This window comes from Eretmochelys imbricata, chromosome 8 (genome assembly GCF_965152235.1).
Source record: "Eretmochelys imbricata isolate rEreImb1 chromosome 8, rEreImb1.hap1, whole genome shotgun sequence".
NCBI classification, from domain to species: Eukaryota; Metazoa; Chordata; order Testudines; family Cheloniidae; genus Eretmochelys; species Eretmochelys imbricata.
Genome location: NC_135579.1, coordinates 3,299,898 through 3,324,288, shown reverse-complemented (window position 1 = coordinate 3,324,288; position 24,391 = coordinate 3,299,898). Strand labels below are relative to the sequence as shown.

General features: G+C 48.0%; 1 protein-coding gene across 1 annotated transcript in view; it reads right to left on the bottom strand.

Moving 5' to 3' along the window:
- The window catches only part of ADAM19 (ADAM metallopeptidase domain 19), a 52,368-nt gene that overhangs the window by 3,157 nt on the left and 24,820 nt on the right, over positions 1-24,391 (bottom strand). The window contains exons 6-22 of the mRNA XM_077824469.1: positions 21,939-22,131; positions 21,586-21,651; positions 19,260-19,331; positions 18,310-18,476; positions 17,029-17,113; positions 16,239-16,378; positions 14,398-14,575; positions 12,646-12,735; positions 10,125-10,320; positions 9,031-9,139; positions 8,085-8,289; positions 7,242-7,319; positions 6,824-6,932; positions 6,575-6,719; positions 6,051-6,132; positions 4,573-4,803; positions 1,600-1,746 (exon numbers count right to left, since the gene is read on the bottom strand). Coding sequence (XP_077680595.1) covers positions 1,600-1,746; positions 4,573-4,803; positions 6,051-6,132; positions 6,575-6,719; positions 6,824-6,932; positions 7,242-7,319; positions 8,085-8,289; positions 9,031-9,139; positions 10,125-10,320; positions 12,646-12,735; positions 14,398-14,575; positions 16,239-16,378; positions 17,029-17,113; positions 18,310-18,476; positions 19,260-19,331; positions 21,586-21,651; positions 21,939-22,131 — 2,293 coding nt within the window. The remainder of the gene's footprint in view (positions 1-1,599; positions 1,747-4,572; positions 4,804-6,050; positions 6,133-6,574; positions 6,720-6,823; positions 6,933-7,241; positions 7,320-8,084; positions 8,290-9,030; positions 9,140-10,124; positions 10,321-12,645; positions 12,736-14,397; positions 14,576-16,238; positions 16,379-17,028; positions 17,114-18,309; positions 18,477-19,259; positions 19,332-21,585; positions 21,652-21,938; positions 22,132-24,391) is intronic.

Below are 24,391 nucleotides of genomic sequence, written 5' to 3'. Positions count from 1 at the left end.
GTATTCTAAGCAAGAAACAAAGAACTTTGAATTCACATTCAGAAAAGGCATCTATATGGCCAAGCCTATAGGGTCCCCAACCTCAGGGCATAAGAAATGTTTGCAGTCAACTGCACACGACCTAAACCTTTCATTGCAGTTTACATACATGAGTAGTGTGTGTTACAGATGGTTATAAGTTAGTCACTGGACAGTGGTGTAGCTAGTTATAAGCCATGGTCTCAAACAGTCCATAAACATTGATTAACGATTTATTAAAACACCTATTAATCATTTATCAACTCTTTATCAATGGAACCCTAATATAAAGAGTGACAAGATTGGAATTTTCCCTGAAGCAGGAAAGTTTATATCCCTTGTAATTTTTGTCCAATCTAATATAACGGTGCATGTTTTCAGTAGTCATATAAATGTCTAATTCTTTAGGAATCCTGTGGCAATGAGTTCCACAGGCAGTGTGTTGTGTTAAAGCATGTTTACTCTGACCAGGTCCAAATTGGTTGCCTTTCAGTTTCATTGCATGGCCTCCTTGTTCTGAATTTATGAAAAAGGGTAAATAGGAGTGACTGAATTACTTTTTCTATAGCCTTTATTATTTTGTACACACCTACTGCCATGTCCTCTCTTATTCATCTCCTTTCAAAATACCTCCTCAGTGGCCATTCTGACTAATCTTTTACGTCACCCGTCCCTGGACCCCAGAACGGAACACAGGTTTCTGGATGAGGGCCTGCCATCAATTTATAATTATACACTGCTATCATCATATGGTCAGTATTTTTTTCTAGCCCATTCCTAACATATCCAACATGGCTGCCATTGTATAATGGGGAGAAGTTTACCCGGAGCTATATCCACAGTGTCAAATCAAGTCTTTTCCTTGAGCGATAAAGAGCTTATTTAAAAACCAGCCTGGTGTCTGAGCAGCTAGAGTTCTTCCTTCCAGCGTGTATTGTCCTGTATTTAGCCACCATGAATTTAATCTGCCATCATGCTGGCCAGTCACTTGGCTTTGAAATTCCTCAGTGCCTCACTAGTCTTGACCAATGTAAATAATTGTCTGTCATCAGCATGTTTTGCCACCTCGGTTGCTGCTTGTGCCCTTCTCTAGAAGACCATTAATTAGTGTACAGATTTAATCTCTGGGAAGGTGCTATGGCCGCTAGAGAATTAAAAAGCAACTCAACTGCTGTGTAAACCAGTCACAGTGTTGCCTAAATTCAGCAATTCCCACGGCTGATCTTTTGTTTCTATTAAAGACTATTTTGAAACAGCCACTGTCCTCAGTATCCCTGGAGAACTGAATCCAGTCGATCGTTTAACCTAACAAATATGTAGTGAGAAATTAACTAAAATCAGTGCCATCAACCCTACAACAAAAAACAGGTGCGTGCGGCCAAGCACTCGTAAGCAACCCAGACACAATAAACCAGCGAAGGGAAATATTTTGGTGATAAAACCTCCTTGTTTCCTTTAACCACACTGCGCTAGTGGATTTTATACTTTAATAGCAAGGTGATTTTATCTCTGGAACAGCCGTGCTTGGTGGTGGTGAGAGCATGCTGCTCTCCTCTGCGGTATTTTGTAAGTAAGCCCTACCTCTGCCGGTGGTGGGTGTCGTCCTGGGTGCCTTCCAGCAGTAGGAGGCGGTAGTGTTGTGCTGTTAATCTTTGGCACAGTCCTGGGTCCAGTAGGAACGGGGTTAGCCGGCAAAGCTTTCTGTGGTGGGCGGGGTCTAGCAGTATCCTAAGCAAGAAACAAAGAGCTTTGAATTCACATTCAGGAAGGGCACCTCTATGGCCAAGCCGATGGGGTCCCCAACCTCAGGGCGTAAGAAAGGTTTGCAGCCAATTGCACATGACTTAGCCCTTTCCTTGCAGTTACTGAGAGCCTAGAATCCCATGCAACAGCACAAGCCCACTGCCGGCCCTGACACATCACAACATGCCCATGCTGGTGGTCTCCGCAAAGAGGCTGAGGACTGAATGGACATGGGGAGAGAATGGCTGTCTCCCTCCGAATCACAGAGGCAGCACAAGTGGCTGCTGCCCATGTTCTCTGCCTGTTCTGCCCATGACTTGAGCACTTCCGCCTCCAGAGCTTTTAATTCGCATGATTCCCTGATTTGGATTGGGAAGTCTCAGCCTAGTACTTTGACCCATAGACTTTAAGGTCAGAAGGGACCATCATGACCATCTAGTCTGACCTCCTACACATCGCAGGCCACAGAACCTCGCCCACCCACTCCTGTACTAGACCCCCAACCTCTGGATGAGTTACTGATGTCCTCGAATCATGGTTTAAAGACTTCAACTTACAGAGAATCCACCTTTTAAACCTGCCAGTGACCCATGCCCCATGCTGCGCGACAACACACACGCACATATTATATAAAATATACATGCACCCACACACCAGCATCTGATTGCAACTAGATTTTTTAATACAAATGACAGAATAATGACTCTTGTCCTGCAACAAACAGCTGCCCATGGGATACACTCAGCATTACATTTTCTATTCTTATAACCACATTCCGTGCAAAACAAATGACTCTTGGGAGCAGGCATCCAGAGAGGCCCTACTCACGTGGCACTGCTTAGATTCTGTGTTTAGCCCTTATGCTGCAGGTGCTGAAGTAATAAGTCTGCCTGTATAGGTTGGAGGGCACCCCCAAAATCCCCCATGTTCATCTGAACTCATACAGATGCAACACTCGTTTGTTCACATCAGCTAATGCTTGGGTATTTAACACCACTAACTCACGAGTCCCACTCTTGTGTTCAAGGGGGAATTTCTAACTCCTTCAATGCAGACGATCAACACCTGTGTCCAGAGAGTCCTTATAGGTACAGCAAGTGCTCCCGTGCTGTGGATCCTTAGGAAAGACACTGACATGGGGAAATGCAGTGAAACTAATCTCTGGGGCCTTAATCAAATCAAATGATAGGGGATCTTCCTTCTTGAAACCTCCGCAGAAGCGTTCCTCTGCTGTAGGTCTGACTGAGACGACCTCAGCTGCATGGCATATCTGGTTGTCACAGAGAAGAAACTTGTCTGGAGGACACTTGTCAACAAACAGCCATGAGGGATATTTTCTCATTATTGATCAGAGGCCACTTCCTGCTTTTGTTTGTTTTTTTTCCTGTGAATAATCTAATTGCAGAATTTCCATAGGAACAATGGAGCTAGAAATAAGTCCCATACACTGAAATCCTGTGTGACTCGGTGTTTTGTTCTTATTTCTCCTCTACATCCTTTGGAGATGCTATCTGAAGCCAAATTCCTGCTGCCTCCTATGATGCAGCTCTCTGCTGGCATGCATCTTTGGAAGGCTTTCCTCTGGTTCTGGCCTGAAGCTCGTAAAAGGGCTTTCAAGGAATTGTGGGTGGTTTAAAGAGGGTTGTATGCTGACTTGAGCGAAGGAAATTTAGCAAATCAATTACACGCTGCATGAGGCCCGACAGACATGGAACAACCTAACGTATAATCCAAGTGTGGCCAACCTGCAGCCACACAGAGCTACACCTCAGCCTAAGGATGCACCTCCAGAGAATGCTCCTGGAGGTGACAGGATCGAGATGGAGTATTGTATGATGGGGCCTCTCCTTGATTGCTAATTACATGCTGGGGGTTATCTTCTCCATAGACTATAACTATAAAAGTCAAGAGTGACTGCAATCTGCTTCTTTAATACAAAATGGGTGTGGCCCTTAGGCTCCTGGCAAATTGTCAGCAGGTACGTTTACACAGCAAAGACAAACCAGCAGCTGGCCCATGCCAGCCGATTTGGACTCCTGGGGCTCTGGCTGTGGGGCTGCTGTGTAGACTTCCGAGCCTGGGATGGAGCCCGGGCTCTGGGACCCGGCGAGGTGGGGGGTCTCAGAGCTCAGGCTGCAGCCCGAGCCCTGAGGCATGGACCAGCTGCGGGTGCCTAGTTGCTGCGTAGACATACCCAGTGTGATCTCAGTTACACAAAGCCTTGGTGCCCCTGCTGCAGGAAATGCTGTTGCCTGATACTGGCTAACGGTCTGCTTTGCACCCAGCAGGACTGGCAGCAGAGGCATCCGGAGCACTGGCGGAGCTGAATGAAGAATAATCATTGAGAAAGAGCACCCAGCCCAAGAACATTCTCAACTGCAGCATGAGGCAGCAGGAGCACATATGCGAACCTCCCCACGGGGAAGAAATAGAACTGTCCTGCAGGAAGAGGTGTCACAATGGGATTCATTCACCTGCATCTCGTCTCAAGAGATATGAATGAAACCTAAATGAAAGCACAAAAGAACTGAGTCCTTGGTGGGTCCATACCACAAACTCCTGTGCACAGTTCAGCACAATTCTCTTGGTCTGTGCTCAGAGAGAGCGCGGGTGGGGAAAATGCATCACTTGAGCTGCATTAGGGAAGGTTAGCCACTGAACTCTGCCCCATGCCTGATGCTAGTGACCATCATAACTCTCATGTTGCCAGGAGCAGCTAGACTCCAGCACATTCACTCAGAACAGGTGGCATGTGCCAACCACAGTGAAAGATAAACAGATATATGGCAAATTGCAATGTGATTCCTTTACCTGGGGGACTCTGAGTTTTGGAGCAGGGGGTGCTGGCCTGGTTGGAGGAACTCGTCTTGCAGTGTCCTTCAGAATCCCATCTATCCGATATACCGGACCAGGGGATTTCCTGGCATCGTTGCTGAGGCCAGCTGGGAAAGCAGGTGGTTGCTGTATATTAGTTTTGAGATCTGGGGCTGGTTTGGGGTGAAGCACTGCAGGCTTTGATGGGATTCCTGGGGTGCAGGTAGCCTGCATACAAGTCACACAAACACCAGGCATTATTTCCACATCAGACATGCTGCCTTTTATACTCATTGTCACACCTCTGTTTCTTCCATGAGGCCTTCCAGCAACAGAGCAAAACGTGCTGACTACAGAGTCCTAAACTGACCAAGTAACTCTGTCTTTGGCCATATATATCTAGCAAATGTTGATTATTTTAGATCATTTTGCCTGTAACACAGTCTATCCCAGGAAATTTACAAGTGTCAGCAATGGGTGCATTGAATAGTGTAGAAAACCATTTGACTGTGATTTTCAAAGAAGCCAAAAGGAGTGAGTCTAGGGTTGCCAACTTTTTACTCACACAAAACCAACACCCTTGCCCCGCCCCTCCTCTGAGGTCCCGCCCGTGCCAAGCCTCTTCTCCAAGGCCCCACCCCTGCTCACTCCACCCCCCCCCCATTGCTCACTCTCCCCACCCTCACTCACTTGCTCATTTTCACCAGGCTGGCTCAGGGGCTGGGGTGTGGGCTCTGGGGTGGCACTAGGCATGAGGAGTTTGGGGTGCAGGAGGAGGCTCCAGGCTGGGGGGTGGAGCCGAAGGGTTTGGAGTACGGGACGGGGCTCTGGGCTGAGGTTTGGGCTGTGAGAGGAGGTACGGGCTCTGGGCTGGGGGTGCGGGTTCCAAGGTGGGGCCAGAAATGAGGGGTTCAGGGTGCAGGAGGGGGCTCCAGGCTGGGGCAGAGGATTGGGGTGTGGGGGCAGGGGGAGGGCTCCGGCTGGGGGTGCAGGCTCTGATGTGGGGCCAGGGATGAGGGATTTGGGGTACTGCAGGATACTCTGGGCTGAGACCGAGGGGTTTGGAGTGCAGGAGGGGGCTCTGGGCTGGGGCAGGAGTGTGAGGTGTGTGAAGGCTCTGGCTGGGGGTGCAGACTCTGGGGTGGGGAACCTTTTTTCTGTCACGGGCCATTGACCCACAGAAAAAAAATCAATCCCGGGCCACTCAGCCGCCCGGGGTGGGGTGTGGAGGCTCAGGGCTTCCCCCTGCAGTGGGGTGAGCTGGCGCTTGCCTGAAATGTGGCGGCCAGAACTGGACACAACACTCCAGCTGAGGCCATAGCAGCGCAGAATAGAGCGGAAGAATTACTCCTTGTGTCTTGCTTACAGCACTCCTGCTCATACATCCCAGAATGATGTGGAGACAGAAGCAGACTCGGTTTAGCACTATGGCTGAACCATGCCTCTGGGTAGGTTTCCAGTGTCTTTGTCTCTACCTTTTTGTGTTCCTGTGGGGTTTTCAGCTTGAAGGCTGGATTTGCATGGCCGTTCACACCACACTGACCTGGAGCAGAGGCACTGGTGGCAATCAGGGAGAAAAAAGAGAAGAATGGGAGTTATTTCCTTAATGCATTTCCTCTCCCCCCCACAAATTCCAACAAGAAGTTTCATCAAAATTTGAAAACATCGACCAGCCCAACCAGCATGTCTAGCCATGTTGCCCTCTCGTGACTAAACTTTACCACACAAACTGCTATCCTGACATCCACAAACATCCTTGCCATTCATTAGTGGCTGCCTGGCCAACAGAATGGCCTATGGGAACATTCCTTTGTGCCTGTTCTCCAAAGGGAGGTGTCTGAAAGTTCAGTCCATGGAGTGATCTGCATGGCGTGAACCTTCTTCGGTGCTTCACAGGGAGGCGGATAATTAGATATAGGAGTTATTTGTGATTTCTCTTCTCTCGGACACTGGAAAAATTTGGGACAGAGGGAGGCAAAGAATAAGCCTGGACATTCACCCAAACTGTTGGCTCCTCTTTGAAGGGATGATGGTCTCTTTTAGAGGCCGGAGTCTGTCCCTCCATTTATAGCAGCAAAATGCAACTGCTATTCCCATCAAAAGCAAGATGGAAACCAGGACTCCTGCCATCACTGGAACCAGGCCTGAGAGCAAGAAAACAGAATCAATCGCTGTGTAAGGATCTTCCTTCCCCAACCCACGCCGCAGCTTTACTAGGGACCGGGAAGATAAAATGAGATACACCCACTTTCTTGGGGCAAGGGCCCACTGTCCAGGCTGCCTCCGTTCCCAGGTTTGTTGCAGAACGGGGGTGCCCATCCACAGTTGCAGTGGCAGTTCTTGTTGCTGTTGCACACCTGTTTCGGGAACAGTTAGGGACTTGATTGGCAGCTGCTCAGCTCTGCTAGAATCCACGCACCGCAACAAACCAAACACCAGCCTCCAGCCCCTCACATGGGCCACATGGGAGAGCAGGTGTTCAAAGGCACACGCTGGGAGGTAGGCACCCCGTCACTCGAATGGGAGTAAGAAGCAGGAGACCAGAGGAGCTCATGTAAAATGTGACACCAGAACTGAGTTTTTAAGTATAAATAGCTCCACAAAATGCCAGGCACAAACGTATAGTGGCTTGTCCCCACCCCAGCCTGAAACAGAAAGACACTCACTCCCTGCCCATGGCACTTCTTCCGACAGCCTTCAGAGTCAAAGATGGATGTGTTCCTGCAGTGTCCCTCGAAGCAAACCTGTGGGACCAGGAACCAAACACCCTGTCAGCTCTCTGGGGGAAGGACCATCCCTTTGTTCCATGTTTGTACAGCACCTAGTGCCGGCGGGGGGGAGGGAGGGCTGGCTAGGACTCATGGGGGCTACCAGAGTACAGATAATAATAAATAATAACGCCAGAACTGAAGCCACGGCAGCAGTGAAGTTCGGCTGGTCTGCAAGCAAATGTCCATCCTCACCCTTGCCCCAGTGAATGGGACTTCAGACACGCGATGGAGAAACTGAGGCTAAGAGTCCAATTGACTCGTCCAAAGCCACGCAGCAGGCCTGTGTGAGAGCTGGCATTAGTTCCTGACCCCCTAACCTGGTGCTCATCGCTCTACGCCACACTGTCCAAGAGCACAAGACTCAGATCTAACATCGTCCCCCTCTTTCACATGGCAAAGATCTGAGGCACAGCCTTTTGGTATCAGTGTAAAAAGGAGCCTTCTTTTGCTGCTCAAGAGAGAGGGAACTATTAGAAACATAGGAGTGGGAGGGACATCCTAGGCCATCACGTCCAGCCCCTGCTATAGCAGGTAGCCTGCGGTAGGGATGCAGTGCTCTCTCTCAACAAGCACGCAGAAGCAGTGTGGTAAGAAGTTGCCCAGGTGACATACATAACAATTCCTCAGAAGGGCATGAAGCCTCAGGTGAGAATTGTTTAATAACCATAGAACATTTTCCAGCTGGCAAAGCCACACCCAGACCCAGCCAACAACACTGTGGTACGTGGCTGTACCTACATGATTGTTCCCACACTTTGTTCCCGTCATCACCAGGCCAGGGTCTAGCATATCCCCTTCGCTCTCTTCAGCACCATACACGTGGGTCCCCCGACACTTGATCGGCCTTCCCTCCACCATGATGGTTGTGTCTATCGGGACAGCTCTGGACTCCAGCGGCTTGGAAGCAGAGCTCTGGCACTGTATCTTCCCACATTTTGCATCTCTGTTTGAAACGTGGAGACATAGTGAAGGGTTGCATCGTGCCTTCTGGTTAACGTTTCCACTTTATTCCCTCAGAATTAAGAAAATTCACATTAAAACCAACAGATAGGAGGGGGCGCTGACCAATTTCTGAACGTACGTCAACACAATAACATTCATTGGTTCAGTAGCAACAGAAATAATGAGCCAATGAGAGTCATCTTAAGGAACAATCCTAAGGAGACAGGCTTTGTCACCATTTCACCTAGGTACCTGGGGTAAGCCAAACCCAACAGAGTCATAAACAGGACACAGGGCTGCAGGGCACTTCACCACACTGTGTGTTAAGACTGTTCAGTCTGAATGGATGGCCATGGAGATGGCCATGGAGATGAACATGAACACGCCTTTCAGACATTATAAATATTGGGCCTGGCCGAATAACAGGAAACAACACTTAGCAAAACTTTTTCAAAAATTTCCTTCCCTCTTTACTGTTGGGTAGAAATCTCATCCTTTTTTCTTCAAAATTCAGGGTTTTTTTGGTGGAATCTTTAAACTTGGAAAAATTTTGAGCAGCCCAAATAAATATCAATGCTACTATCATAAAGAACCGCACAGTTCTAATGGGGATAAGGGCAGTCTGACTGCAGGGAGAGGGCATCAATACGAACAGAGTGTAGCTTGCTTTAATCTGGTGCTCCTTATCTTAGGAAACATCACTTCCCTACTAGCAGTTATCAGTGGCCATTCTGCCTTCTACCTCGTCTCACACTTCCTGTATGTGCCGTAGACATCCTTCCCACAGTTCCCATAGGTGTCGCCGGCAGCGTTAACCTTCTCAAAGCACAGGTCAGGTGCAGGCCTCGCTCCTGTATGGAAGAGACTCATGTAACAGGCTTTTGGGAAAGGTGGAGGCTTCCTAGGGTGGCCAGATGTCCCGATTTTATAGGGACAGTCCCAATATTTGGGGCTTTGTCTTATATAGGCGCCTATTACCCACCACTCCCGTCCCGATTTTTCAAACTTGCTGTCTGGTCACACTATGGCTTCCTCAAACCCAGCACTTGTTCATTCTTTTCCCTGACAAGTTGACGGACGAGAACCTATTACTACTTCCTCCCAGTGAGCAGTGCAGGAGAGGTTTTCCTGCCAAGCATGGACAGCCTGCGACAAGTCCTCAGGAACAGAACACTGCTGGGTGATAGCAAACGGGTGGAATGCTGGGCACAGCTGGAGCTTTCTGGCTGGCTGTCATTGGTATAATTTGCACAAGCACTTGGGTTTGCATTTATGCTTCCTCCAGCCCCAATCGGCTTCTCCTCGATCACATGGTGAAGTCACAATTCCATGCTTGTGAGGTCATAACCTGTCACCGTAGAAATCTACAAGTCCTCTGTTTATATGAAAACAGATACAACACAGGCAGAGGAAGTACAAGCTTCTGCGTGCTGCCCCTGCAATATGCCTCAACTCTTCCTGGCCACTTCTGGAGACAGTTACGGGGAGGGAGCATAGTATAGCATACAGGGCACAGGTCTACAAGTCAGGAGACCTAGGTTCAATTCCTGAGGTGGCCAATGACCTGCTGAGTGACCTTGGCCACCTCGTATTCCCTCGTTATGCTTGTTTCCCCTCCTGCCCTTTGTCCGTCTGGTCTATTTGGATTGGAAGCTCCTCCAACTGGGGATTGTCTCTCATTACATTTGTACCATGCCCAGCACAATGGGTCCCGATTTCACTAAGGGGTCCTAGGCACTACCATAATGAACAATAATAATAATCTAAAGCAGATGATCAATCTTGCAAAGACCATCTCACCAGGGAGCCTACTTCTCTGCAAGACACGCTCCTTACCAGGCCCCCAGAGCTCCAAGCACTGCTGCTCGTACGTGAGACACATGCCAACGTAGCAATACGCCCTCCCTCCTGCACACGGCGTACCGTCCATTTGGTAGAAGTTGGCGGGACAGAATGCTGACTTGCCAGTGCAGTGCTCTGGCAGGTCACAGGGTCTAGACGTCTCCCTACAGAGAGTTCCTGGAGCCATCAGCTAAAGAGATGGAGGGGGAGGAAAAATCAATGGTTACTTCTTGCCTGACTGCAACAGGGTTTTGTTTCTCTATGGTAAGAAAAATCTACAAGCTGTCTAATCTAGCCATCCCTCAGCTCATAGTCGTAGCCAAGCTCCAAACTGCTATCAATTGAACTTTCATTAACTAGCTAGACTTGTTTAAAAGCAAGTTAATCTGTTTAAGCCCTTGCCCATCTCATGTTAAAATGAGCTGGGCAAAGTACAGTACCATGGTGCAGTGAGTATCTTTCATCTCGAGGATGGCTGGGAACCCAGGCCTAGCCACTGAAATGCTGTTAGTGTCTCGCAGCCCAGTGGTGATCGGCATGGGCACATTGCACGATAAGGCGATTGCCTGCGATCCCCCTTTTCCGGAAGGGGAGCCTGTGTGAGGATTAATCACCTGGAGAAACTGTGGGTGTTTGAACTTGGGACGTTGGGCTCCAAAACCAGAAATACGCAAGATTTCCTGCAAGATCTAATGAGACAGCAACCCTGTTCGACATGAGCAAAGCAGTCGGATTGCTCCAGGGAGGGCTCTGCTCGACATACATTTATATATTTACACACCACTCATCACACCCAATGCGTTGAACTTAGTGACATCTGGTTGTAGAGTTTACATCCACTGGGCCAGGCAAGTGTATTATTTGCAGAACTCAAGTCCTCCACACCCAGGCTTGGAAGGAGTTCAAACAACCAGGCTATTTTGACCAGACTTTCCTAGGAAAGCAGAGATGTAAAGTGAGATCCAGACATCCACAGCACACGCCCTGCTGATGGAGTTTCTCCAGTTACCTGCTATGTTACAGGAATTCAATCGTTCACTAAAAGGCTAAAGACAACGATAACGTCCAGTCGAACCCCCACAAGGAAAATGCTCCCTGTTCTCATGTGCAGGTTTCTCCTTGAATATAATTTCACTCTTTCACCAACCACTGGGGCAGAACACAAAAATGATCAATAAACTGGTAACATAATCCACCAGGGAACCTACACGCCAAGCCCTGCTGTGCCAGTTGTCTTCTTGGAAACAGAAACTTGTCCCCTGATGTGGTTTAACCCCTCGTAATCACAGCACGGCACCAGTGTAAGCCATAACAGATGGTGCTGGCCTCCCCAGGGGATGGAAGGTGGAAGGGAAAAGGAGAAAACTGACTTCTCAACTGTCTAGACTGCCCACGTTTTTTTAAATTGCAGAAGACTTGCAGAGTTCACTCCACTGATCACAGGAGAGGCTGCAGGCAGTAACAAAGTGACAGGAACTGAATCCAACTGGCCACGTGTTTGAAATTACAGGGACTATGACCCATCGCTACTATGCACAAGGACAGCATACGCTTCACACAAGCCTCCAACGGAGCAACGAATTAACCTACATTATGTACTGAAATCCTATTCATATAAACGATAAAGACTTGCAAACATTACTAGAAATGTTAGCCGCCTCCGTTGTTGGGGACACAACTTTAGGTACCTGAAGAGCTGTGCTTTGCAGAAAGTGTTGATATCCATTCTCTGAAATTCTGGCCCCTTTAACGGGTCTGACGCTGGGCACCCAAAACCATGAGTCACTTTTGAAGATCTTGTCCTATACTACTGACAAGCTTAGGACATCAGGATTCGGGACAAAAGGGTATTTTCCTCCTCCTCCGCAGCATTTTTCAAAGCAATACATATAAGGCCACAGCCTCAAAGACAGCCTCCACCTTTGTGCTTGAAGTCGATGGCGGGCAGCGAGCAAAGTGGGTATGAACGCAGATGTCTCACACCCTGAGTGGTGAACGTGACCAGGTTGTTAGATCTCTACTTTCTACCATTTGCCCCACTGTTGACTGCAGGTCCAAAATCGGGGGGCTGGGACCCATATGAAAATGTGTTCCTGGAGCCTGGCCAGTACTATACGGCCTCAGTGAGCTAACAGCAGGGATCTATCAGCTGTAGGTGCCTGTTTGTGCCTATCACCATGGCTTCTCTTGTCTTTGGACAGAGGGGGAAGACACTTGCATAGGAGAATGCAACTGTATTTAAACGTGCATGTTGTATACGAGCTGCTTCCCAAATATTGTGTAGAGATGAATAATAGCAGAGGGGCAAAGAAACTAGAAGGCATAAACAAGATACGCCTGCCTGCGGTGGAGAATCCACACAGTGCTCAGGACTGTGTTACGTACGTCTTTGCAAATCATTGGAGGGAGGATGCTCCTCTCTCCCTCAGTTTCCCCTCAGCCACTCCCCTGCTCTAACAGCCCCCTGACCAACCTCTCTCCTTTCCTAGTACAGGGAAGATGCAACGGGCCCCACCTTGCACTGGTGACAGCAGGTTCCATGAGCACACTCGGCGCCAGGCTTCAGGGAGCAATCAATGGCGTTGCAGCAGGGATTATTGCACTCCTGAGAGAGAGGAGCAAGAGACGTGCGGTGTTTATGAGGCAGATGTTCTGAGCTAGAAACACCCACGTGGCCAGTTTCCAGGGCAGGGCTTATCCCATTCTTGTTGAAGATGCACACAGTGTATCTGCCCTCCTTCCTCTCCCTGCACGTTCAGTGCAAATGGCCCCTCCAGAAAGGCCCGCACTTGTCTTCTAGCCGCAGCACTGCTGCTAAGCCGCGTGTGTCCTGGCAGTAGTATGCTATTGACATCCCTTCTAACGAATGGAAGGTCAGATCACGCTGTGTGCATTTCAACTGGTGGCTCTGGGCTGCTAGTCCCAGGAGGGTTCCGTCTCATTCTGCTTACTCACAGAGAGAATAACACAGGGAAGCACAGAATGAAAGAAAGGAGGTGACCTGACGTGTTCAGAGATGAAGCTGCACATAATTACAGTGAGCCTGGCAAACTGCAATGCAGAGGAGGCTCATACGGCTGTCAGAAAGGCCAGTGAGTCTCCTACCCCCATTTTTTCTGATTTAGATCTGGATCCAAATCGATTGCGGATTCCAGATCCCTGAACTTTGGGGCTGCTTCAAACCTACTTCTGGCTTTGAATTTTTCAAATGACTCCCCCTCTTTGCATTAGGTCAAACCAGAGGCGCCTGGACTATCTAAAATCTAGAACTCAATGCAAATGTTGTGGTGTGTCCAGTCTACCCATGTAGTTTAACCATATTTTAGAGCTGTGTTGGTGGAGTGATTGCATTAAGATGGCAACTAGAATACTCACACCTAGCTCTTATGTAGCACTTCTCATTGGTAGATCTCAAGCACTTCACCCCCATTATCATTATCCCCATTTTACAGATTGGGAAACTGAGGCAAAGAATGGCGCTGTGATTTGCACAGGGTTAGCCAGCAGGCCAGTGGCAGAACCAGGAATAGAAGCCAAGCTAGTGCTCTATCCACTAAGCTAAAGGGCTTCTCTACACTGAACTCCCATCCTTCCACTCATGCAAATACTCTTCCCAATGCTGACCAGTCCATGTGGATTTTTAAAATACGCTCCGTGGTAAGTGCTTTAGCTTAGTATAGTTCCTAAAGATACAAGCATCCAGCTTGCATGCTCTCTCCATACATGCCTCCTACAAGCATGCATGCTGGACGTTCTCTGCACATGCCCTCTGCCAAAAGCAGTGCTGAATGTGTAACCACTCCCTCAAGGGGTCATCAGCAGGGATTAATCCTAAAATCTTCAGCATCAAAAGCAGAGACTTCGGTCACCTGAGCTAAAGAAGTCACTTCATTAGTGGATATCAGTAGTAGGCTCTTATCTTCTATGTACATCAGCCACTAGAGGGGGACATGACCCATTTAGCTAGCAAGTTACAAATGCATGTTACCATTATTGTTTGTATTGTGGTAGCCCGCAGAGGCCCCTGTCGGGATTAGGGATGCATTGCGTTAGGTGCTGTACATACAGTTAGACAAGGTCTCGGCCCTAAAGAGCTTTACAATCTGATGGACACTGCACCCATGTTAATTGTCCCTTACACATGCATGACTCCTACACCTATACAAGCTGAGCACATAGCATGGGTTTGTGTACCTGTCGGCCGCTTCGCACCTGCATCACTTTCTCCCATCTCAGCCTCACACAATTAGATCTACAGGAGAGTTACCTCCACTTCTCCGCAGTCACATTCCTCCCCATCTTCCAAGTAACCGTTTCCACACCTCTTCCCGCCGTATAAAGTATTGGGGTCTGGCATGTTGGAGAGACAGATCCCTCCGCCGGACCGCAGGTACCTGTCCAGCTCCTTCCTATTGCACGTGCTGAATACCCTGGGGAATGGGTGCCTGTGCACGGATCAGGTCAGAAGAGCATCGCATTAGAGGAGATCTAAGGCATAAAGCAGCAGAGCAAGTGTACACACAGGTAGAACTGCTCCTCCCCTGCGGGCTGGGCCCCCACCAGCACTGCAGTGAAGTTGCACAAAGGGTGAATTTGGCCTGTGTGGTCACGGTCAGGGTCAGATTCCGTCTTGTATCCAGGTTACATGGGACAATGAGTTTAGATTTCAGCTCTTTCCCCATGTGGGGGATTCAAGGTGGGAGAGTCTGGAAAAGGCACAGCTGTCACCCCATCCAAGAGGTTTTCTTAATATAAAGTATTAGACTAAAACCCAGACTCCACGTACATAGCCCCCAGGGAGATATCCCCTTAGCCACTCAGTAGGGCTTCTTCTGAACTGTGAGAGTAACTTTTAGAACCTTACACTTGACACTGAATAATTGGTTGTGAATCTGACTGATAGGAAGATTTATTCCCCCTCTCCGCTCCAACCTCCTACTCAAGTGGAATGGGTTTAAGTATGTTTTCTGCTACATGGCTTTTTAATTTCCTTTTGGGGTGTATGTTAGACTCATGCACATCATGTTGCATTTGTGTGTGCACGCATGCCAACGTACTGCCACTTTCCCTCTTGATATCTTCCTTTGTTTGAGGACAATGACATCAAAACAAGGGGTTTTAAAGATCGGCTTTGGTTAAACAACTTCAGATGTTCTTGGTTAAATGATGGGTTTGTTTCGTTTCAATAAGAAGGTGGTGAGGAGTGGGGGGTCCGTTAGGGTTTTTAATTAGCACAGAGCCCAGTTCTAGAACTTCTAGAAACTCTTCTGGAGTCCTGAGGAGTTAATTTTTCAGCAATAAGAGGGTGTGTGGCTTTAAGGGAGGAGGGGAGAGCTAGGGTTTTTATGTGTCTGAAGAAACACGGAACCCATGAAAAATTAACCCTGGAATCCCCCTGTGTTCACACTCTAGCTCTTCCTCCCTCTTCCCCTCAGGGCTTGCTGTTCCTTTCCTTTGAAATACAGACTTGTAAGCACTCACCTGAAATAGAAGCAGAGGAGCATGGACCAAATCCATTTGCTACACCATCACTTACAGGGCAAAACTACGCTCTCACACCATTAACCTGTTAATTGCCCCCAGTGAATTGACATTAAGTGGATCTGAGTTCTCTTAACAAGAAGCTCATAACAGGCAAGGACAACCCCAGGTAAAGGTCAGCTTAGAAACATGGCTCTGTAGCTGTGCCTTTTGACAGTCCCCCAGGTAATCGCTTTGCCCTTGGTTACCACATTGCCTGGGAGTATGATCCCTGCTGCTGTATAGGTAAGAGTGCCTAACTCCCATAGGGGTATTTTACATACAGAGCACATGCAACTAAATCAGGATGCATGCTGCAGGATGCATGCTGCAGGAATGCTTTGGCAGACCCCTTTGGGGTCGGTCATTTGGTGAGGGGCAGTTTACTTTAAGCTGGGAATTAAACTAACTGCCCCTGCCATGTGACCCAAGTTGCCACGGAAGCGGTGTCTCTGTAAACCTATTACAGACAACACCCAGCGCTGGACCCGGCTCTCTGCTGCCTTCTCCATGATCCCGGTCCCGCTGGGTTCTCCGGGGGCAGCGGGTTTTGTTTCCCTCGGGGAGGATCACGGGAGAGCGACTCACCCTGTGGCAGCAGCCATGATGCAGCCTCCGTCGTCAGCATGGGCGGCACAGCAGCCAGCCGAGTCATGGCTCATGCCCAAGTTGTGACCCATCTCATGGGCCATGGTGGCGGCGACGCCGATGGGGTTGTCGGAATGATCCTGGTCGGAATCAAAAAGCAGGGTCGGCGTGTCACTGACACGTCGGCCGAGCGCTCGCGCCCAGCAGGGCTGGGCAGGGAGGTGCATTTTCTGCTGCGGAAGATGGGCCTGCAGCAAAACGCTCAGCCAGAGCAGCCTGCACGATGGGGTCTGGACGCTGCAGCTCAGCTCTGTCTGTTTCAGATGTCTGTTGCAAAGTGGCCTGCTGGCAATGAGCACCAGTCTGTACTGCCCACGGCCTGTCTGTCTGGGCCATAATGCTGTATAACAGGCCTTTACATTTGGTTTTATTGAATATTGTTTATCGTTAGGCCCCAGTAACCTCTTACGTGACAGGAGTGGTGGCACCATGTGCTGGATTGCTGGCACCCGAGACTGAAGTCTTGTTTTCTACGCACAAATGCTCCAGATTCAACTCCCACCTCCATCTTCTCCCCACCAAAGTTTTGTCAGGACTGTGTGTGCTCGGGATGAATGAGGTACCCAGAGCCTTTCACTGATGCATGAAGAATTGTTACCTGGGGTTGTCTTTGACCTTTTATGAAAGGGAATGCTGGAGACCGACCTGGAAAAGCGTTTTCCGGGAGGCAGCTATCACATGTATTTGCTACACACAGGAATTGCCTGATAAGTGGTTAGCAATAACTTACCATGTTCACCCCTCCAGATTGGAAATCGGAGCACATGGCCATGAGCGGAGCTAAGCCGATTGTGGTGCCCTGGAATGACATCCCACTGAAAACAATCCGGAGAAATAATGAAATGGGACAGCGATATAGTCTGAGGTGTTGTAGAAACCAGTGGTGTCTGTAGCCCTATGAACTTACATCAGACCATAAGGAAATGGCTTCTTCGTTAATACCTTTCCTGCTACCTTCATAGTTTAGCTTTTCAGCTCCACCATTCCTCTTCTAGAGCTAATAGTTCACCTGACACCATGATCAAGCCATCTGGACTGTGCAGCCAATCCGATTGCTTGTAATGGCCTGGTGATGTTCCTAGCAGACTACTGACTTCCTGGACTTGGAAACAAACACACAAGAGACTGTCCTCTGAAAGTCCACCCCAGGCTGTATCCTGAGTCCACTGTATGCTGGGGCCACACTTTGGAAATTTAATGAGTGCTGGGTGAATACCCATGCAGTGCAGACATATTCTAGGGCTCACTAGCTCAGTGCGTTGATTTAAGGATTCCCCAGTGACCTGGAACGCTACACTGCCCTTTCAAGTTTTTAGGGTCTTATAAGAAAGCGGTGGCTTGGGGAATCCTGTCTGACCAGACACCCAGAACAGTATCAAAAACAGGGTGGATCCGTCCGTGAAAAACCCCACGGAAAAGCTGTTGTATCTCTGCATTTTCTTTTCACTGGTTCCCAGTCCACTTCCCACTACCTGCTAATGGGAAATTCTCACTGGAGAAAGAGCCAGAACTAGGGAGCTGCTGCAGATTGTTCTTCTAACAGGCCAACCTTGCTGGCCCTGTATCCAGTGGCACTAATCAGATCAACAGGATGAATCACTCTGATCAGCCAGCTTGCTCCCAGCCCGATGCACCAAGCATGTCAGAGGCAGAATGATGCACTTGCTAACACAGGCCCTGTCCCACAACTAGCTGAGTGCCTCCTGCAATCTGCACCCACTGAAGACTATACATCTTGCCTTCCGGCCCAGATCTTCAGAAAAGTGGGTGCACTATTGTGCGTGCAAAGATGCGCAAGAATTTGCATGTGTATTATGCAAATAATGGAAATGGCAGTCCCCCGCTTCAATGCACATGTACTGTGACTGCATACCACTTGGGGATATGCACCTTTCTAAGGCTCCAGCCCCATGAATGTGTTCCAGCAAGAACCTTATCCCTGCTGATTTCACACCTTGTCCCTAGATCCCTTGGGCAGAGAGATTGTGTTATTCCAGGAAAAGCAACATACGTGATTAACTGGGCATTGTCGTGTTTTTTGCGGGCTAGCAGCTTGCGCCTCCAAGCGAGGAAGGACCAAAGGGTGGAATGTGAATTCTCGGATACATCGCACTTATTTCGGTCAGTCCAGACCTCCAGCCCCACCAGGGCAATCCGAATGTTCAGGGACTTGTAAAACTAGAAGATGCACAGAGAAGAGAGGAAAGAGCCGATCAACTGATTGCTGCTGATTTTTCTCCTCATTTTAAACCGTGAATATAAACTATGCGAAATATGTGACTTTTGTACAATCAGACAGAACCATAAGTTCAGGGAAAGTGGGTCTCCCTAGAAGCATGTTCTACCCTCAGCTCCGGGATGGGAAGAGCCCAGTCAGCATCCAATACAAAACCCTTCCAAAGCACAATCTGGGCTGGATGCCAGATGTAGTGCTTTCATTTTGTGGCTAATGGTGCTCAAGAATCATAGAATATCAGGGTTGGAAGGAACCTCAGGAGATCATCTAGTCCAACGCCCTGCTCAAAGCAGGGCCAATCCCCAATTTTTGCCCCAGATCCCTAAATGGCCCCCTCAAGGATTGAACTCACAACCCTGGGTTTAGCAGGCCAATGCTCAAACCACTGAGCTCTCCCTCCTTGTAGTTTGCTGTAAGCGATGAAGGTCATCCACAATAACACAGCTTTGAGAAGAACCAATTCAAAACACATTGATATTTTCTTGCTAACACCCCTGTAAGGAAAGGGGATTCCCTCTCGGCTCCCTGTCTCCAATGCCTCTGCTCAGTGGAACTGTTCTGGGGATGCCGTCCAGTCTACACAGTGCCAGGTCATCAGGGAGAAGGAGCCAAAGGGGAATTCCCTTTGCCGAGAAGGAAGCTTTCTTTCTGGCACAAGAAGTTCAGGTGATGGTGTTTCGCTGAGATTTCAGCTCCTTTCCCACCGGTTACACACCTGGCCTCACCTTATCTACGTAATTAGCAACCGCCACTAGTTTATTCTTCGTTAGTTGAAGGTCATAGTTATTCTTCTGAAACTGAATGAAACGAGCACAAATCAGCAACATCCTTTAAAAACAAACAAGAGCATAACACACATTTAACCAGATCATGTTATTCTGAAAATACTGAAGTGACTAACCCAGTCAGTGCACATGTGGTGCCCAGGAGTCCTTCTTCAGTGTATACACCAGACCCCTATTTGCAATAGGAGGAGCTACACATGTCTAGATCTCGTAGCACTTCTCCCCGTGCTCTGAGCTGGCGGCATCATATCACCGTGACGCTAGTCATCGAACAGAGCAACGCATGTACATCCCAGGTGAGAATCCCCTAGCCAGACAGTTACGTAAGGAGTGGACTAATTTGCCATGTTAAGCACAAGGTAATGTAACTTCATGCCTATAATTAGCACAACCACAGCACTTATCACAGAGGATTATTTACACAACTCACTTACCGGACAAAAATGATAGCTGCATTCCTTCATTTAAAACACTTTTGGCCCATTGAAAACATGTGATAAATAATGAATTAACTTGGCAAATAATGTTTGATTCATGTACTTAAAACAAGTTACAAAAAGATCTTTTAAAAACAGACTGGGTGTTTTCACTGGAAAAGCTGGGGCATTTTTTCTTTTAGGAATGGGTAGTTTGCATTGATCACATCAAAGGTTTGACTAATGAAAGGGTGAAGAACATCTGGTAATCCCTCAATAAGCTGCATTTTCTCACAATCTCTGCAGTTTCCTGGTGCCTAACTCAGGAGAAACACCCAGAATCTGCCTCTCTAGTGTCATTCAGAATAAGTTACAGCCAATAGCCCTGAAGGAGCTGTGCAATTCTAGCATCAGATTGTAACTTTATGAATGGGGCTGACCCCCCTACTCCACTCTATGCTGATAATTAAATGATCAATTAAACATTGTCACGTTTGGGATGGTATTGAACAGCTTCGACAGAAAGTTTAGATTCGCAGCATCTGAAACCTCAGCAAGAGCTTTCTTTACCTCCACCATTAAATACTAACTGAGAATAGCTAATCACCTGAATTTCTTTAGGGAAGAGACAGGGAGTAGAATTAGGGGACCAGGTTATCTCTGAGAAACCCCACAACCCCAAATCACAATCTGTAAAGAGCCATCATTAAACGTGGAGCTGTGTAACTGAATCAATACTCCTGCATGCTGGCTGCTAATAAGATATGGAGCCTTTTCACTTCAGGGCACTGGTTAGTGTTACCCGGAGTTTTCAGAACCCCAGCAGGGGTAACGTAACTGTTTCACTTCAGGAATAAGTCAATGGGAACACAGCAATTCTGTCTGATAAAAAGATTAATGCAAGTAAGCGAGCTCTATCTAAACTGCAGTTTATTAGATTTAAGCACACAGAGACATAAGCGATAGGTTTCGAACATCCCAGCTATCTACCTGAACTCTGAAACAGTATTAAGTAATTAACAGCAGGTTCGCAGTGGCCAGTTGCTCACCCACCAGAGAGAAAAGGTGTCAGAAAAAACCTCTCTCAAGATGGCTTAAGAGGACTGCTCCAAAAGTACACTCTTTTATCTAGACATTTTATAACTAACTTCTACAAAACACATAGGTCATAATGACCCCACTGGATCTTCACTTTTCTAACTTTCAATAAACTTCTAATGTCAGAGGCATCTAGACTCAAGGTTTCCATCCTCTTACCTTCTTTCTGTCTCGGTTATTTACTTTTCTTTCCCCTCCTCCCACTCTGATTAGCAGAAACTGCCAGCTAGATTTTGACCTTGTATCTAAAAGCCTGCTTTCCAATTAATAGTTAACTATGTGGTGTTCTTTTTTATTAATTCATGGTGGCTGACTGCTCATAATGTAGTTGCAATTGGCTTGATCACATTCTGAGGTACACGCACCCCTCAGATCCAGGGTAACTGTTAGTAGTCAGTGCAGACTGGTAGTGACAGGCAATAGTTACATCTCTGATGGCTGTGCAGTGGCCTACTTGAAATAAGTGGGTGGCCTCAATCCTAGACACTTGTCCGTATCACAGTTTCCATCTCCTATTGGCAACAAACGGCATCTTTCCTGGGTATTCTCGGAGTAGTCAGGGAGGGACCAGGAGGACAGGGAAGTGGAACCCCATTATGTACACCCTGCCGGGGTCCCTCCACATCAGGGATAGCTGTGATGGCAGGGGAAAGCTGCCCCTGCCACTGTCTGCACTCTACCTGTTCTGCAGCTAGAGAGATTTGCCATGGACCCAGTTCTCAGCCGGTGTAAATATGGCGTATTTCTCTTACCTCTGCAAAATCAGCCACAAGCAGCAGCTCCACGTACTTCGTAGACTGCAAATCCTCCCGCTTCACCTGTGACAGAGCACCATGGAGGTTAGTTGTGTTTAATCATTTTTCTTGCCTGGCAATTGCTGCCTTACTGACGATGCCCCTGCCCCCCGTTACACATGGACACTTGTTTGCTTGAGCAGCCACTAGTTCCTAATCACTGTCTTCCTTTTGGAGGAACTATAACCCCTTGGTTTCATTTCCACAGCCCTGCTCTTGGAGGACAGCAGTATCACCCTGCTCACAGGGGATGAGCCACACCCTGCCGCATGTTGCACATTAGTGCCCTAGCTTACATGGTACGCACTCACTCTGTGATGGTGTGCTGTGGCCCGGCCTGTCAATGTCTTGAGCCAGTGTGTGGTTGTTGTTTCTCCATGCAGATATCCACAAGTCCCCTTGGGAAGCCTCAAATGTTCTGATCTGTAGATCAAGTGTTGATCCTGGCTATCGGGGACCGGCTCTAAGATGTAACTGAGGTTGCTGCTCAGTACTATAAGACCACTGTTGAAATAAGAAGCAGTGAGAGAAAGGATAGTTCAGTGGTTTGTCAAGGATCCAGAAAACCAACATTTAATTTCCTGCTCCACCTGTGCGATCTTGGGGAAGTCACTGAGGCCCAAAGCCACTAACTTTCACTGAAATCCTTTGACAGTCTGGGCCTTAGCTTCTCAGTGTTTCTGTTCCCCATCTGTTCTCTGGGGACAATAGGGGTGTTGTGAGGATAAACACATTAGTGATTGTGAGGTGCTCAGATACTGTGGGGAAGGAAGCTAGATAAATACTTGAGACAGGGAAATGATGTTACCAGTTAATACAAGAACTTGTTGACCTTTTTTTTGTCTAAAATATTGCGCACCAAGAGGCTGATCAACTGAATCACAAATTGGCATTTTGACAAAACAAGAAAATGTTTTGGTTTTTTCATCAACAGAAATTTGAGGTTTTGGGGTTATTTTCCTCCTTAGGTTTTTCCTCCATTTTGAGGAAATGAGGCATTCTCCCCAGACCCCGCCCCCATTTTCCACTGGGAAAAAGGGGAAGGGAACCCAAGCCAAAAGCCTGTGCATTTTGAACCAAAACAATGTTTTTCATTTTGTTTCCCTTCATGAAAAAAAATATGTGAAAATTTTCAAGTGAAATGTTAATTTAAGGGTTTTTCTCCATTTTCCCCTGCACAGAAAATACCATTTTCCAACCCAATCTAGTCAATAAATACAGAACTACAGCCTCTCCAGGATGCAGTCACATGGGGGCTGGGAATGTCAAAGGTGTCTGGGAGAACAAAGCATCCTAACTCCCATGGTCTTTCAATGAGAGTTGGGCACCTAATTTCCTTAGGCTCCTCTGTAAATACCAGCCATGATCAATAATATGTTGTTTATCATATAGCCATGCGCCTTAGATAATCGTTCTTGGGGCCTTTTCGGCCACAGCCCACAGGGAAGTGGGTAAGAATTTATTAACCTCAATTTCTCCATTTGTATTAGGGGGTAAGGGATGCAGGTGAGGCAAGGGATGAATTGCTGTTCTTCTTTTGCTGTTCTTCTGCACAGGGGTGAATTTCATCCCGACTGTTTGAAATTATACTGAAGATTGGAGAGAGACAATCCGTAACACCACTGCTGGTACATAACAAGCAGTGTTCCAAGTAGGCTAAGAGCTCCTATTTTTATCTCCTTCATGCAGGTTTAATTTCATTTCAGCCTTTGAGACACTGCAGGGGTTTGCCATGATACAAATGGAAGCCAGGGAGCAACAGATCCTTAGCACATCCCATGCAGGAATTCCCTTCCCCCAACTGCCCAGGCTGGGACCCACCTCTGGCCGAGGCTTCTTCTGGCCAGCTATTTTGGTCTGTGCTTCCGTGCACGGCCCAGTGTGGGAGGGAAACTAGCGCATCCTATTTAACAAACTGAGTGGCCGATAGCAAAGAGCTGTAAAAGAACATAAATAATTGATATGGTCATAGAACGCTCTTTCGTTCTAGTCTGGGGTTGTATTCAGGATGCTCTCTGGGAGCTGGGCACGGTATCCAGATTTCATATATTAGAAGCCTGTTATTTTCATTTAAAAGCTACTTGCTAGAGCAAGAGTTTCCAGGCGACCCCTTTCAAGCAAACTAGGGAGCCATTGTGGCGTTTTGCCTGATTTCCCCTACAGCTCTCCCCCACAAGCCCACCCTGTGCAGTCACTTAGGCACAGCTCTGTATTTCCAATACTATCCGGGAAGCAGTGGCCCCTTTTGATAGACGCTGCATAGTATGGTCAGCAGACTCCTTCCCCAGGTCCCCGAAAGGTGCATTGCAGCCATAACGGAATCGGCACAAGACCAATGCCTTTCCCAGATCCCTGCAGAAATCATCATCTGAAAGACCTGAGCAGGCTTTAGAAGCATTAGAGAAGCCCTGTCTCTTGTATTCCCAGTGCCAGAAACACACCTCACGTTGCAGAGTTACTTTAGGGGCTGCAGAGCAATGCCAAATAAAGCTCACCCTTATTGCTGAGGAAAAGATCCCGGTTAAATTCTGCTCTCGTTTACACTGGTGTTAGTCCACTTGAATCAACAGGGGCTGCCCCTCCAAAAGCAGCATTTGGCCCCATTGGCAGATGCCCAGGAAGAATCCACTGGTGGGTTGCATAGCTGGGTGGTGGGGTCCCACTGAAAGCTTTGCTTCAAGCTTATGCTTCTTCTGCTTCAATGCAGGCCCCTTCCTCTTCTTTAGTTCCTCAGACACAAGCCCACTGTAGCCCTGCTGGTACT